Source organism: Oncorhynchus mykiss, chromosome 10, assembly GCF_013265735.2.
Source record: "Oncorhynchus mykiss isolate Arlee chromosome 10, USDA_OmykA_1.1, whole genome shotgun sequence".
NCBI classification, from domain to species: Eukaryota; Metazoa; Chordata; class Actinopteri; order Salmoniformes; family Salmonidae; genus Oncorhynchus; species Oncorhynchus mykiss.
Window position 1 is genome coordinate 43,234,323 of NC_048574.1, and position 15,517 is coordinate 43,249,839.

At 41.0% G+C, this 15,517-nt stretch overlaps 1 protein-coding gene across 2 annotated transcripts in view; it reads right to left on the bottom strand.

The window, feature by feature from the left end:
• The window catches only part of LOC110533954 (gamma-aminobutyric acid receptor subunit beta-4-like), a 64,192-nt gene extending 50,508 nt beyond the window's left edge, over positions 1–13,684 (bottom strand). The window contains exons 1-2 of one of the 2 annotated variants that reach the window (XM_021618551.2): positions 12,506–13,684; positions 10,932–11,026 (exon numbers count right to left, since the gene is read on the bottom strand). In XM_021618551.2, the coding sequence (XP_021474226.1) occupies positions 10,932–11,026; positions 12,506–12,585 (175 nt within the window). In that variant the 5' untranslated portion in view covers positions 12,586–13,684. Of the gene's footprint in view, positions 1–10,931; positions 11,027–11,104; positions 11,341–12,505 lie in introns of those variants that run through there. The other variant, XM_036990374.1, reaches the window with a different exon arrangement.
• Between the last annotated feature and the right edge of the window lie 1,833 nt (positions 13,685–15,517).

Below are 15,517 nucleotides of genomic sequence, written 5' to 3' on the forward strand. Positions count from 1 at the left end.
ATGCCCTGAGCTCTTACTCATTTGGCACGTATAATTAAGCAATATGGCCTGAGGGGGTGTGGTATATGGCCAATATACCACAGCTAAGGGCTGTTCTTACGCAGGACGCAACACAGAATGCCTGGATACAGCCCTTAGCCTTGGTATCTTGTCCATATACCACCAACCCCCAAGGTGCTTTATTGCTATTATAAACTGGTTACCAATGCAATTAGAGCAGTAAAAATAAACGTTTTATCATACCTGTGGTGTACCACAGCTGTCAGCTAATCAACACTCAAACCCCCCAGTTTATAATGCATAATAAATATTAATTTAATACAAATGCATTATTGTGCTTTATAATGCCTTTTAAAGGGGTCATGCTTTATAAAGGCCTCTCATATGTGTTACAGATGCATGGTGGGAAGGGGCCTGTCAGAACCGGGAGGAACCAGAAGCCCTGGGTCAGTGTTGTTCTGTGGGCTGGTCGTCCCGGTCTGTAGCTGGGGCTGTTAAATCACATATCTAACGAGTTCTGCGCTACTCAGGCTGTTGTATGCTGGCATTTGTCTGAGATATGCTGTCCATTCCACTAATATTTGGCGCTGCAATGTAAATTGCCATATATATCAGATGCGTATGGCCGCACCTTGTTTAAATTCGTAGTTCAACCTTGTGATAGTAGTCAGAGTACTCTACAGCAGGTTGGAGTATAGTACGACAACACACTTCTATAAACACACCCATATTACTACAGTAGACTAAGATAGTCAACAACCTCCCAACTAAACCCTGCAGCAAATTCAAGTTGAGAAAACTTACTACTGGAAAGGAATTTCATATCCATTCCTACATTCTATTACACAGAAGGATGTCTTCATGTAATAATATTGAAGACGGACATATAGACAGAGTGAGATACAATTGTGCTGATTTCCCTTTTCAAAAACAAATGTGCCTATAAATAATTTGACAATGCTTTTAAAAGTAACCACCAATGGCAGTCAAATGTTGGAAGATGTAGATAACAGAGAAGAAAAACACTTTACTGAAACAATTTACAGACCACTGGTTTTCATTAGATTTCCCACAGTCCTTTAAGGCCACTTAAAACTCCAAATGATGAGCTGCTCAAAGACAATGTAATTATGGGCTTTCAGTTTCATCTCCTATTTGACCATAGCCTTAATTATTCTGCACTTATTGACTGATATGACCACCTGACCACCGTGATCACATGATTGTTTGGCGGACAACCTTGTTTGGATAAATGTGTGACACAAAATGAAGTGGGTCATCATGTGATAGTTGACAATGTCAAGCTCAGAAAGTTGGATGGACTTTGATCCCAAAAATGGTACTATCCTCCACAACATTTACAAATACATTACAGGCCTAATGGTTAGTCAGAAGTCATGGCTGTCTCAATCTTGCATTTGCATTGTGCGTCTTATCATAGCATATCTTAAAACCAACCAAAGACGACATGCACTGTAGTTCAGCAGCTAGTATTCTATCCCCCTGGTGAAGTCGGACTGAAAAGTCAGATCTAGCCGCCTGGGATGTGCACTTTAGATTCTAATCATGGCGACTAGGATAGGGATCTCAGTACAGAAGGATCCTCTGACGCAAGGAGATAGGCAGCCTCTAACGCAGTCTGAGCGTGTGTGTCAAATCAAATCAAATCCAATTGCATTCGTAAACAATAGGTGTGGACTAACAGTGAAATGCTTACTTACGGACCCTTCCCAGCAACGCGGAAGAAAGAAAATAATATAAAAAGTAAAACATGTAATAAAAGTATTAATAGATACAGAATGAGTAATGATAACTTGGCTATAGACAAGGGGTACAAGTACTGAGTCGATATGCAGGGGTATGAGGAAATTGAGGTAGATATGTATAGTACATGTACCGTACTGTAACTTGGATTAAAGTGACAGATAGTAAACATGTCTGCATGTGTGTGTCTGCGTGTGTGTGTGTGTCTGTATGTGTATGTGTGTGTCTATGTGTCTGTGTGTCTGCGTGTTTGTGTCTGCGTGTGTGTGTGTGTGTGTGTGTCTGCATGTGTGTGTCTGCGTCTGCGTGTGTCTGCATGTGTGTGTGTCTGCGTGAGTGTCTGTCTGCGTGAGTGTCTGTCTGCGTGAGTGTCTGTCTGCGTGAGTGTCTGTCTGCGTGAGTGTCTGTCTGCGTGAGTGTCTGTCTGCGTGAGTGTCTGTCTGCGTGAGTGTCTGTCTGCGTGAGTGTCTGTCTGCGTGAGTGTCTGTCTGCGTGTGTGTCTGTCTGCGTGTGTGTCTGTGTTTGCATGTGTGTGTCTGTATGTGTGTGTATGTGTGTGTGTGTGTCTGCTTGTATGTGTATGTGTGTGTGTCTGCGTGTGTCTGCATTTGTGTGTCTGTCTGCATGTGTGTGTGTGCGTGCGTGCGTGCGTGTGTGCGTGTCTGCGTGCGTGTGTGTGTGTCTGCGTGCGTGTGTGTGTGTCTGCGTGCGTGTGTGTGTCTGCGTGCGTGTGTGTGTGTGTCTGCGTGCGTGTGTGTGTGTGTCTGCGTGCGTGCGTGTGTGTGTCTGCGTGCGTGCGTGTGTGTCTGCGTGCGTGCGTGCGTGTGTGTCTGCGTGCGTGCATGTGTGTCTGCGTGCGTGCGTGTGTGTCTGCGTGCGTGCGTGTGTGTCTGCGTGCGTGTCTGCATGTGTGTGTCTGCATGTGTGTGTCTGCATGTGTGTGCGTGCTCTGGTTGGGCCACTCAAGGACAGTCAGAAACTTGTCCCGAAGCCACACCTGCATTGTCCTGGCTGTGTGCTTAGAGTCATTGTCCTGTTGGAAGGTGAACCTTTGCCCCAGTCTGAGGTCCTGAGCGCTCTGAAGCAGGTTTCATCAAGGATCTCTCTGTACTTTGCTCCGTTCATCTTTGCCTCGATTCTGACTCGTCTCCCAGTCCCTGCCGCTGAAAAACATCCCTACAGATAATGCCTCCACCACCATGCTTCACCGTAGGGATGGTGTCAGGTATCTTCCAGACATGACGCTTGGCATTCAGGCCAAAGAGTTCAATCTTGGTTTCATCAGACCAGAGAATCTTGTTTCTCATTGTCTGAGAGTCTTTAGGTCCCTTTTGACAAACTCCAGGTGGGCTGTTATGTGCCTTTTACTGAGGAATGGCGTCTGTCTGGCCCTTCTACCATAAAGACCTGATTGGTAGAGTGCTGCAGAGGTGGTTGTCCTTCTGGAAGGTTCTCCCATCTCCACAGAGGAACTCTAGAGCTCTGTCAGAGTGACTATCAGATTATTGGTCACCTCCCTGACCAAGGCCCTTCTTCCCCGATTGGTCAGTTTGGCCGGGCTGCCAGTTCTAGGAAGAGTCTTGGTGGTTCCAAACTTCTTTCATTTAAGAATTATGGAGGCCACTGTGTTCTTGGAGACCTTCAATGCTGCAGAAATATTTTGGTACCCTTCCTCAGATCTGTGCTTCGAAACAATCCTGTCTCAGAGCTCTACGGGCAATTCCTTCAACCTCATGGCTTGGTTTTTGCTCTGACCTGCACTGTCAACTGTGGGACCTTATATAGACAGGTGTGTGCCTTTCCAAATAATGTCCAATCAATTGAATTTACCACAGGTGGACACCAATCAAGTTCTAGAAATATCTCTAGGATGATCAATGGAAACAGGAGGCACCTGAGCTCAATTTCGAGTCTCATAGCAAAGGGTCTGAATACTTATGTGAATAAGGTATCTGTTTTTTAAATTTTAATAAACTTGCAAAAACAATCTCATTATTGTGTGTAGATTGCTGTGGATTTGAGGATTTGTATTTATTTAATACATTTTATAATAAGGCTGTAACTTAACAAAATGTGGAAAAGGTCATATGCTTCTCTGCATCTCTACTAATACCTGGATAAAAGATTGAAATAAAAGATTGAAAGCAATGTGAGTCTTATTCAGTACATTTAGTTATTGGTTGTTTTTTTAAAGCCTACCAAACTGGACAGCAGGCACGCTAAATACTAAAATAGAGTAGCTAGCTTGTCTAACTAGATTAATAGCCTGAAATGGCTTCTTCATAGCTAGTTTCAAGGTTGGGAACCTATCTGGGCTAGCTAAAGCCATCTTCATAAAATTGCTAGGTGGCTAGTAGTAAACAGGAAAAATCTGAGGGTCCTTGCGCCGGAGTGGTCAGGAGTGTGTATGTGGGAGCGGGTATGTATGTGTGTATTTATCTGAGAGAGGGAAAGAGAGGGTATTGGTGACTAAGATGGGGATGAAAAGGGATAGATTAAGACTGTTAGTGCTGTGTGTGCGTGCGTGCGTGACCCTGCCTGTGTTCATGCGGGAGGTGCTTTAGTACTGACCACATGCTCCCAGCGCTGTCCCTGCAGTGACAGAGGGATGGTGATGTGTTCTCACATCGTTGCAATTAAAACAAATTCAAGTGCAACACATTACTTACTGCTGAAATCACACCACATCTTTCTCTCCCCATTGTCATCACAAAGAAAAATCTAAAGGGGAGAAATTCCCTTGTCACAAAAACCCTTAGTGTATCATAGCCTTGGGTGTGACATGTTGCGTATCCAGACAACTTTCCTTTTCAATTTAGCTAATTAAAACACTGGGCCATGTTTTATATGACCTGACCGTAAATGGGCTCCTTCGTCATGAGACCATCCATGTGTGGGGCAACATGGGGCTGTCTTTGTTGAAAGGCCTGGCTCCAAATGACAAACCGCGATCTGGTAAAAATCAAGGTTGTCAAAAGCTGACCCGATAAGAGGTTGTAAATAAAGCCTTTATATGAGGTCATTCATTTAATGGCATCAACAGCTGATTCCATTTCCTTTTTGTTGGTGCAAATGTTACACCGTGCATTCGGAAAGTATTCAGACCCTTCCCCTTTTCCCAGTGGTGGAAAAAGTACGCAATTGTCATATTTGAGAAAAAGTAACGATCCCTATATTGAAAATGACTCAAGTAAAGGTGAAAGTCACACAGCAAATTACTACTTGAGTCAAAGTCTAAAAGTATTTGGGTTTAAATATACTTAAGTATCAACAGTGAATATGAATGCAAAAATATACTTAATTACCAAAAGTAAAAGTATAAATCATTTCACATTCTTTATACTAAGCAAACCAGACAGCACAATTTTCTTTTTTTGTAAATTTACGGATCGCCAGGGGCACACTCCAATACTCAGACTTTGGTTTTAAATATTCTTAAGTATCAACAGTAAATATACTTAATTACCAAAAGTAAAAGTATAAATAATTTCACATTCTTGTATTTGGCGCACATGACAAATAAACTGATTTGATTTGTTCACAATGTTGACATCAGCAAATCACTCGCCCACACAACACAATACACATGGTCTGCAGTTGTGATGCCGGTTGAACATACTGCCAAATGCTCTAAAACGACGTTGGAGGCAGCTTATGGTAGAGAAATTAACAATCAATTCTCTGCCAACAGCTCTGGTGGACCTTCCTGCAATCAGCATGCCAATTGCAAGCTCCCTCAAAACTTGAGACATCTGTGGCATTGTGTTGTGTGACAAGACTGCACATTTTAGAGTGGCCTTTTATTGTCCCCAACACAAGCTACACCTGTGTAATGATCATGCTGTTTAGTCAGCTTATTGATATGCCACACCTGTCAGGTGGATGGATAATCTTGGCAGGAGAAATGCTCACTAACAGGTATGTAAACAAATTTGTGTACACAAATTTAGAGAAATAAGCTTTTTCTGCATGTTGTGTTTATATTCTTGCTCAGTGTAGTTGAGTGACTACAACTAGCCCATTGACTTGGTTGCATTTTTTAAAACACAATGAAGAGTCTTGAAACAACACCAAATACACAAAACATTGAAAACGCACTTTACTTTGGTCCTACTCTAAGAAAGAACAGAGACAAGAGAGGTTCAACGTTGACAGATAAACACTCTCCTTATCTTTTTCTTACAATTTTCCCTATTGTCAAGATACATTAGCCAAGGCCAAGGCAAGACGATTCTACAGAAATATAACAATACAATGAATGTATTGCCATGTATAAACCAAACACTGGCCTTACCACCATGACCCATTATAGGGCTGGGCAGTATACCATATTTGACTAATTACCGGAATTGATGCACGGACCAGTTTGGGTTTTTACTTTACCTTCTCTAACGGTATTTGAATGTTTGGTAAATGTGATATGCCTTGTGTAACGTCCATTTTTATAGTTTACTCCGCTACTTGAGTCATCCCTCTCCACTCTCTCTCTCTATTTGCTTGACATCTCTCTCTCTCTACGCCACTTTCCACACAGACCTAGTCCCACCCTCTGTCACTCAAGGAGTGCATTTTTTGTTACTTGACCACGAGACACTCGTTCAGTCTGCATGGTCAATGCAGCACATGCAACAATGTTGATTACAATGTTTCCAATTTGATCTTAATATAAATTCACAAGCGTTCTATAATTACAACGTTAGTTTGTGTTTCTTACATCTGCAAACAGCTAGTTTGTATTTTCTTAGCAAGTTAAGCTAAATCATGTCAGCCACTAATGCTAATCGCTACTTAACTGGCTAGTTAACTAGCTAATACAAGTATTGAGTCAGTGCAAACGTACAGTTGAAGTCCGAAGTTTACATACACTCAGGTTTCAACCCCTCATTTTTCAACCCCGCCTTTAAACAGCTTGGAAAATTCCAGAAAATTATGTCATGGCTTTAGAAGCTTCTGATAGGCTAATTGACATCATTTGAGTAAATTGGAGGTGTACCTGTGGATGTATTTCAAGGCCTACCTTCAAACTCAGTGCCTATTTGCTTGACATCATGGGAAAATCAAAAGAAATCAGCCAAAGAATTGTAGACCTCCACAAGTCTGGTTCATCATTGGGAGCAATTTCCAAACACCTGAAGGTACCACGTTCAACTATACAAACAATTGTACGCAAGTGTAAACACCACGCGTTCTGACTCCTAGAGATGAACGTACTTTGGTGCAAAAAGTGCAAATCAACCCTAGAACAACAGCAAAGGACTTTGAAGATGCTGGAGGAAACCGGTACAAAAGTATCTATATCCACAGTAAAACGAGTCCTATATCAACATTACCTGAAAGGCCGCTCAGCAAGGAAGAAGCCACTGCTCCAAAACCACCATAAAAAAGCCAGACTACGGTTTGCAACTGCACATGGGAACGAAGATCGTACTTTTTGGAGAAATGTCCTCTGGTGTGATGAAACAAAAATAGAACTGTTTGGCCATAATGACCATGGTTATGTTTGGAGGAAAAAGGAGGAGGCTTGCAAGCTGAAAAACACCATCCCAACTGTGAAGCACGGGGGTGGAAGCATGTTGTGGGGGTTCTTTGCTGCAGGAGGGACTGGTGCACTTCACAAAATAGATGGCGTCATGAAGAAGGAAAATGATGTGGATATATTGAAGCAAAATCTCAAGACATCAGTCAGGAAGTTAAAGCTTGGTCGCAAATGGGTTGTCCAAATGGACAATGACCCCAAGCATACTTCCAAAGTTGTGGCAAAATGGCTTAAGTCAAGGTATTGGAGTGGCCATCACAAAGCGCTGACCTCAATCCCATAGACAATTTGTGGGCAGAACTGAAAAGGCGTGTGCGAGCAAGGAGGCCTACAAATCTGACTCAGTTACAGAAGCTCTGTCAGTAGGATGGGCCAAAATTCACCCAACTTATTGCGGGAAGCTTGTGGAAGGCTACACGAAACGTTTGACCCAAGTTAAACAATTTAAAGGCAATGCTACCAAATACTAATTGAGTGTATGTAAACTTCTGACCCACTGGGAATGCGATGAAATAAATAAAAGTTGAAATAAGTCACTATTCTGACATTTCGCATTCTTAAAATAAAGTGGTGATCCTAACTGACCTAAGACAGGGAAGTTTTACTAGGATTAAATGTCAGGAATTGTGAAAAACGGATTTTAAATGTATTTGGCTAAAGTGTATGTAAACTTCCGACTTCAACTGTAGTTAGCTAATACAGCCTGATACCAGTGCTGGCGGAGGCCTAAATCAGCATATTGTTTGTGCAACAGTATCTTCGAAATCAAACAGGATTAGGCAAAGCATGAATATGTTGGCTATATGAATAAAGATTTAATGTAGCCAAATATTATAGGGTCCCCTAGGAAACACAAATGAGTGCAGGAAATGCAGAAATTGATGGAAATGCAGGAAATTATTTTAGGCTGAAGTTGAATTGAACAGTATAATCAATCAGAATGGAGAAAGACCCATTGAAATAATTTAGAGTGTATATGTGTTGCCACCCTAGGGTCACGCCAAACTCATAAAGCAAATTTAGAACTTTTATTAATCAAAAACATAAAATACCATCAAATACCGTCATACCTTCAAAATTTGGAAAAATACCATGATATTAATTTTTGGCCATATCGCCCAGCCCTAACCCATTATCATCCCCCTCCTCCTCCTCATCAACATCAAGCACATTGATGTATTATTTTCCTACCTTGTTTGTCTGTCTAGTTACCTCAATGCATAATAAGATTCAACAGAGCACCTGGGTGGTTCGGATAGTGCCTAGCACAGGCTATTTCTCAGTCAGACAGTACAGTATAATCTACACAAACATGAAAGGAATAAAAGAGGTAAGAAACAAGGCCTCACCATCGGCAACTAACCCAACACTGAATATTACAGAAACATAGCAGAGGAGAGTGCAGTGAGATGGAAAATCTGTCTTTATTGTTTCACCATACTACCCTAACATTTTGCTAACCTCGCTGATCATACTCTGGACTATATGTAAATAAACTGCAAAATTAGACACAGATACGCTTAGAGAAAAGTCACAGTAGCCCTTGTTGTCATTCACGCTACAAAGTAAAGGTTGACTAGTTTGTCCTTAAACTAAAGCATAGAGAATTAAATCCAATTTATATGATCCCCCTTAGTAGTGGGGGTAGGTGGATGTTGGGGTGGGGGTGGGGAGATAATGTGTGAAGGCCTGATGTTGGATTGTGTTGACCGTTTTAGGGCTCCAGTTTGGCTCAGAGCTCAATGAAGAGGCGAGGGGACAGGGGGCTGTGTGGAGCGAGTGCAGCCTGCATTGTCATGCGGATCTACCAGCGATAAGGCCACCACACTTCAACTGGTTCCCACGGCAGTACCCTGGGCAAGCCAGGATTCAACCATTTAAACCACAGGCTCTATCATCGACAAGTATAGCGTTCTGGGTCAGTTCTCTCTATTCTGGTTCCAGCACAATAGCTTCAAATATCTGAGTCCAGCATGGGGCACCAATTAAAAGGCCTCCCTCGTTCTTTTGGCTCTCCAGAGCTGAAGTTGGTCAGCAGTTGTGTCAGGAGAGAAGTGGCTGATTGATGATGGAGTTATCAGGATGTGATGGACTACAGCTCCCTGGCCTGAGGCAGCCGTGGCTGGAGGAAGAGGCGCTGCCACTGCCTGCCCGGGACACTCAGACTAACAACTTAGTGTGCTGCAGTGTGGAGGAGCAATGGGAACTGACTAGAGCTGCAAAGCAAGGAGAGAGCTGGACAAGAAAAAGCTTAATGCAATGTTTTTATGGTGACTTCAAGTGTAGACCGCTAAGCAAAGCATAATTCAAAGGCGTGAGAGAGAGAGAGAGAGTGTGTGACATCCCAAATACACAATAGCACATCTCTGTCAAAGGAGCTCTATTCTAGCTTGATGTTAACCACAGAGAGAAAAAAGAGGAGCGAAAAGTACAACAAATAAAGACAAATGGCTGAATTATGTTTTACAACCGTTTGTGTTGTTGAAACCCTGTTTAAGTTTCAGGTATCTGATCATGGATGTTGCTGTGCTTTTTACAACAACACTGATTGGCTGCTTTCATGTTAAAGTAAAAATAACTTGTTTTTGGGATAACATGTAAGTGATTAAAATGTGTATTTTAAGGTACTATGATTTTATATATATATATATATATATATATATATATATATAGTACCAGTCAAAAGTTGACACACCTACTCATTCAAAGTTCTTTATTTTTACTATGTTCTACATTGTACAATAATAGTGAAGACAACAAAACTATGAAATAACACAAATCATGTAAAAAGTGTTAAACAAATCAAAATATATTTTATATTTGAGATTCTTCAAAGTAGCCACCCTTTGCCCTGATGACCACTTTGCACACTCTTGGCATTCTCTCAACCAGCTTCATGAGGTAGTCACATGGAATGAATTTCAATTAACAGGTGTGCCTTGTTAAGTTAATTTGTGGAATTTCTTTCCTTAATGAGTTTGTGCCAATCAGTTGTGTTGTGACAAGGGTGTTAGACAAAATATTTAAAGATAATGCTGTTGCTTTCCTATTACCATGGAAGTAACATTTAAACCTCACAAATGAGCTTTCATTTTATACAACTTTCTCTTTTTGTCAGTATTTTGCCAGTACCACTGACAAACTGGACAATAATAAACGCATTTAGCCTGCCCTACATTTTAGAGAGGACTGAACTCACTGCTATGGCTACAGTCTGACTCACTTGTCTTCAGCTTGTTTTCAAAACTCACCACTCTAGTGGTTCAACCCATTATGTTCTTTCCAATTATACCTATCTACTAGCCTAAGTTCCCACTATTAATTGCGTTGGTAGGTAAAAGCTTCATGTCTTTTTCTATTACAAAGACTTTGTGTACTGGCATAAGCCTTGGTTATCAATCCTTCAATGCAGCTGCACATCAAGAAACCGTGTGTTAGACAGGTTCTGTACGCGCCCCACTTCTAGAGAACAAAAGCCATCTTCCATATGTGGTGGTTAACAGACACGGAGCAAATGAGACGGTAGCAGCCACTTCAAAGCCTCTGCCTTTGGCGTTCCAAAAGGCTAACAATTCAAATGGTTTCAGAAAAAATAACAACCAATAGCACAGGTGCAATATATCTCACACACCTCCAAAATCAGGCCTTAGACGGATGTCATACCCCTTCAGCAACTTGTCCACCGTGGCCTTGGCCACAGATATTCCGGTTTGTCCAGTGGAGGTGCTGTGGAAAGAAATCACAGTTTTAAGACCCTGTCAGGAGCCATGAGTTGAAACTAAACATGAAGCTCAATTAGCCTACTTTTGAATAAATTTCACTTGTAGCCTTCAACTTGCTCAATATTCAGTAGCAAACCTAAAAGATGACATTTCAATATTTCTAACTGGTAAGTCTATGGTGACAACCACTGCTTTAGTGGGAGTTGGGAGCCTGCTTTCTTGAAGTGATCTGAATTAGGCTACACCTGGCATGCTAAAGACTCACCTCTTACATCTAATTGCATGTGTCAGTGGGACATTGAGAAACACACAAGTATTTAAATTCCGTAATTAAATAAAATACCTGATTGATGTTACTTATTTACACTGAATGACAATGTAATTAACCACATAATTCACGAGGCATACAAGTATGAAATCAATGAGCTGATGAACGTGTCAATGCGTGTAGGAGCGTGAGAAGCGTAGTGATCACCCCGTTTATTTCCTGGCCACTAGAATGAAATTGAAATGTCAAAATGGAAGACCCAGTTTGGGGCCACGACTGTTTGATTAGCGAGCGAGTGTTGTCAGTCTCAGTAGGTTAAATGCAATGTAGCCCAGTGGGGAATATACCATGTGAACGTGGTGAACATAGATCTTATTTTTGTTGGCCTACCAGTATGTCTTCATTTACATTGGACATGACAAAACATTAGTCAAGAAATCGTCCTTCTATTGCTAAGCCTACTTCACCATCTCCACTAGGCGGTTACAGGTGCTCAAAATACGCAACACTGGAGAGGACTGAAGACTTGAAGAGTAGTGTGAATGTTGAATTAAAGGTTTGATCAAATTCAAAATCATATGTGTTGAAGTGATGATGACCTACTTTAGACGACTGACAGGCGTTTGAGTTTTATTTTATCCCGCTGATCGAGGATAAATCGGTAGTAGGTAGGCGACATGTTGTTGATGGGGGTGGAATCAAGACATGGTCATTTAGGTGGATTTATGATTTTCTTCTTTCCATGTACATTGCGCAGATATACGTTTATAGTTAACGTCTTAAAATTACAGTACGGATGAGGCTTTGGCTACATTCCTCTGGCTAACATCCATTAAAAAGCTATTGGTGCTGATTGATCAATGGTATGGCTAATTTAATAGACTCAGCATTGTTACTAATTATCGGGTATGTACGGTCTGATTGTATTTAATATGATTGATACTCGCCCCAGCCAATTAGCCGCTATTTACAATCTGGATAGGAGTGCGTTTAACAATAGACAACATGAACGCGCGCCTCTTGCTCGCACAAAGGCGCGTGCGCCGCAGAAAACGGTTTCGTGTTAAGATTGCAAACGCAATACGAGTGTTAATGTCGCCTTAATGTCGGTGCTGACAAAATCTGATTTCAGTGGGGGTTTTCCTTCCTATAGCCTTCTGAGGGTTATGATAAGCTTTTGCTCTCATGGAAATATATCTTAGAATGCTGTCTTACCTTTGAACAAAGCAAACGAAGGACAGAGCCGCCAAAGCAGAGAACATTCCACATAATTTATCTTCTTGAGGACCCAACATTTCCACAAATCCTTATATAGTTTCAATAATCCAACCGCTTGTGGTCCAAAGAAAATTGTGAAAAGAAAGTTTAAAAAAGCAATTCAAATAAATTGCTGCAAAAAAAAAAGAAGATACATTTAGTCATGTAATGGCTTTATACAAAATGCGTGTTTAAACGTCGTAATTGGTCCAAGCTGTTTTCCCAAGCTATGGAAATCCGTGCAGGTCACAGACCCCCTCAACCAACACCAGAAGATCCGACATCTTGCTCATTACAGCCTACACAAGACTTTCAAAAAGTAATAACAAGCCTTTTTCTTTAAAAACGAAAAAGCCCAGAAAAACTGAGAGACGTCTGATAAGGAACAGCAGCGTCTTGTTGATTAAATTGGCAGTTGCAATTTCCCAGTCCAAACCTGCAGAAGAGGCATGGTTCCAGCGATGCTCCGGCGCTAGAGATTGTTCCACAATGTAGGCTATGATGTGTTTAAGAATTTGTTTTAGCTGTAAATGTTTGGGGGTGAAAGGGGAGGCGTGGGTAAAAAAAATAAAACATAAATCTTCATTCCCCTTTTGTTGCTGATGATGATGTAAATTTGCTTCTCTCAACTCAAAGTCAGTGAGGAAAAAATGTCCATAAAAAAATGCAATGGACAATATCTGATGCAGACGTCAGAGCAGGCTCTATCACCCTTCTGGTGGAAAATTAGGCACAGCGAAATATGGATGACCCGTCATATATATCGGCCAGTGTATGTATCACAACATTGGATTTTATGTCAAAGAGGATAACCAAGTGAAATGCCCAGTCGTCGCCGTTGTCCAGCCTTATCTCTTGATTGAATACCTTACATGTTTCGTTCATCTTCTTCTCGAAGCACTCGAAGCAAATAATGACAAAGATTGAGGAACACCCACAAGAGCATTTGCGGTGAAAACAAGTGTTGAAATTCCCTTGTACAAGATTTCGTGGGAAATAAGTTCAGCCTAATGTATTGTATAAAATGCTAATGTTAATTGAAATGGTAAAAATCTGAAATCTAAGGAGAAATTTCAACGGCAGCCTATCCATGCACTGAATCGCCAAGGAATGAAGTGAAATGATGGCCATATGAGTCTATTCTCCCTGCAACCCATTAGAATGTTGCTAGTACCTTCCGGTGCGTTACATGCATTACCACTTTACCACATAGCCTATTTGAACACACATCAACACTCATAGGGTACTGACTGAAGACAACAAACACACACACACACACACAATTGAAATGCAGCTAAATGCAGTTCACGTTACATCCATACAGTTGTGTAAGTAGATAAAGAACATACAGGCACTGCTGCAGCCACTTGAGCATATTAGATCAATAACTTAAATAGCATAAAACATTATTCAAGTATTTATTTGAATGATAATCACATTATTACTCCAATGCACATCACATGGTACAATCAGACAAGATGTGTTTCACACAGAAGAGGAGGCTTTCTGTAGGGATCTATGTGCTATCCAGTTGCTAAGCAACCCAGCGAGCACTGATGCAGTTATGGTGTTTCGAAGGCTATGTGCAAAAGCTCATTGAAAGAATCACTGCCACTACTGTGGCATCATCTGTGGGACAGAGGAGCAGACATTCTGATGTATAGGCCCATGTGTAACCATACTTCTAAATGCTAACATTTAATTAGGGTTCAGTGACGTGATGGGCCTGGAATACCTTTTGAATGATGTGTGTTCTCTTTGTCAGTGTTTTAACAGAGGCAAACTTGTTTTCCCACTGCACAATAATAAACGTATTTAGCCTCCCCTGCATTTTAGAGAGATTGAACTCACTGCTATGGTTACAGTTTGAATCACCATATTGTCTCAGCTTGTTTTCAAACCTTACCACGGTCTTGTTATCTTTGTAAGTGTCTTAACAGAGACAAACTTGTTTTGCCACTGCATAGTAATTAACTTAGTTGGCCTCCCATGTATTTTAGAGAGGACTGAACTTACTGCTATGGCTACACTTTGAATCAACCTGCCTCACCTCATCACCATCATCATCATCATCATGACAATAATATAGTGTAACACAATCTGGCAAGCTTTGAAATAGAACAAACAGAATATAACAAACTTACTGTAACTTACTACTGTACACACCAATTATGAAGAGAGTTTGATAACACTTTCTTTGGATAGTCCATCTCTAGATGCTCTACAGACCGTCTACAGACTATCAGTGACATTTCAACTATCTACTAACGCTAACCTTTATCGTAACCCTAACCATAACCTTAGCAAGCAGTTGCTTCTCAACAGATAGTTTGTTGATAGCATGACCATCTGTAGAGCATCTACAGACGAACAATCTGGACTATCCAAATAAAGGGAGTGACTGAGAGTGGAGAGTTTGTATTGATCGTCTGTGCTAGAGAGCCAGCCACTCTGTCAGTGGTGCTGGACTGATTGATATTGAGGTCAAACCAGCAACTATTTGGGTTTTCTCTGTATCATGAACTTAATTGGTGATGAAAAAGTACACATTTTTACAAAAAAAAGGTGTTAAAACAGCTAATCTATAACAGTGGACAGCGCATCGTCAGGCGTGTCAATAGCTGACGCCGATCTTAATCAGTAGCAAGCCTTTATACACTTAAACAGCCTTAATCCACGGCAATATGCCTGGAAACATTTAATTCACTTTTATTCTCTGCCTCTATATTTACATTTTAAAAGTTAATTATATTTGTTGCATGAATAATTTAATTCAAATATACAGTGTTGTAGAGAGCATGATGTTGAATATGTATTTTTGTTATAATTTCTTTGAATTAATTCATTTCCTTTATGATTGTAAAAAGACAAACTTAAGATGCATTCTTAAAGAGAAAAAGGGAGAGTGAGCGAGTGCCTTGGCATCTCACTGAAGCCAAGGCACTTCTTTTTGCTGACTCAATGAACACA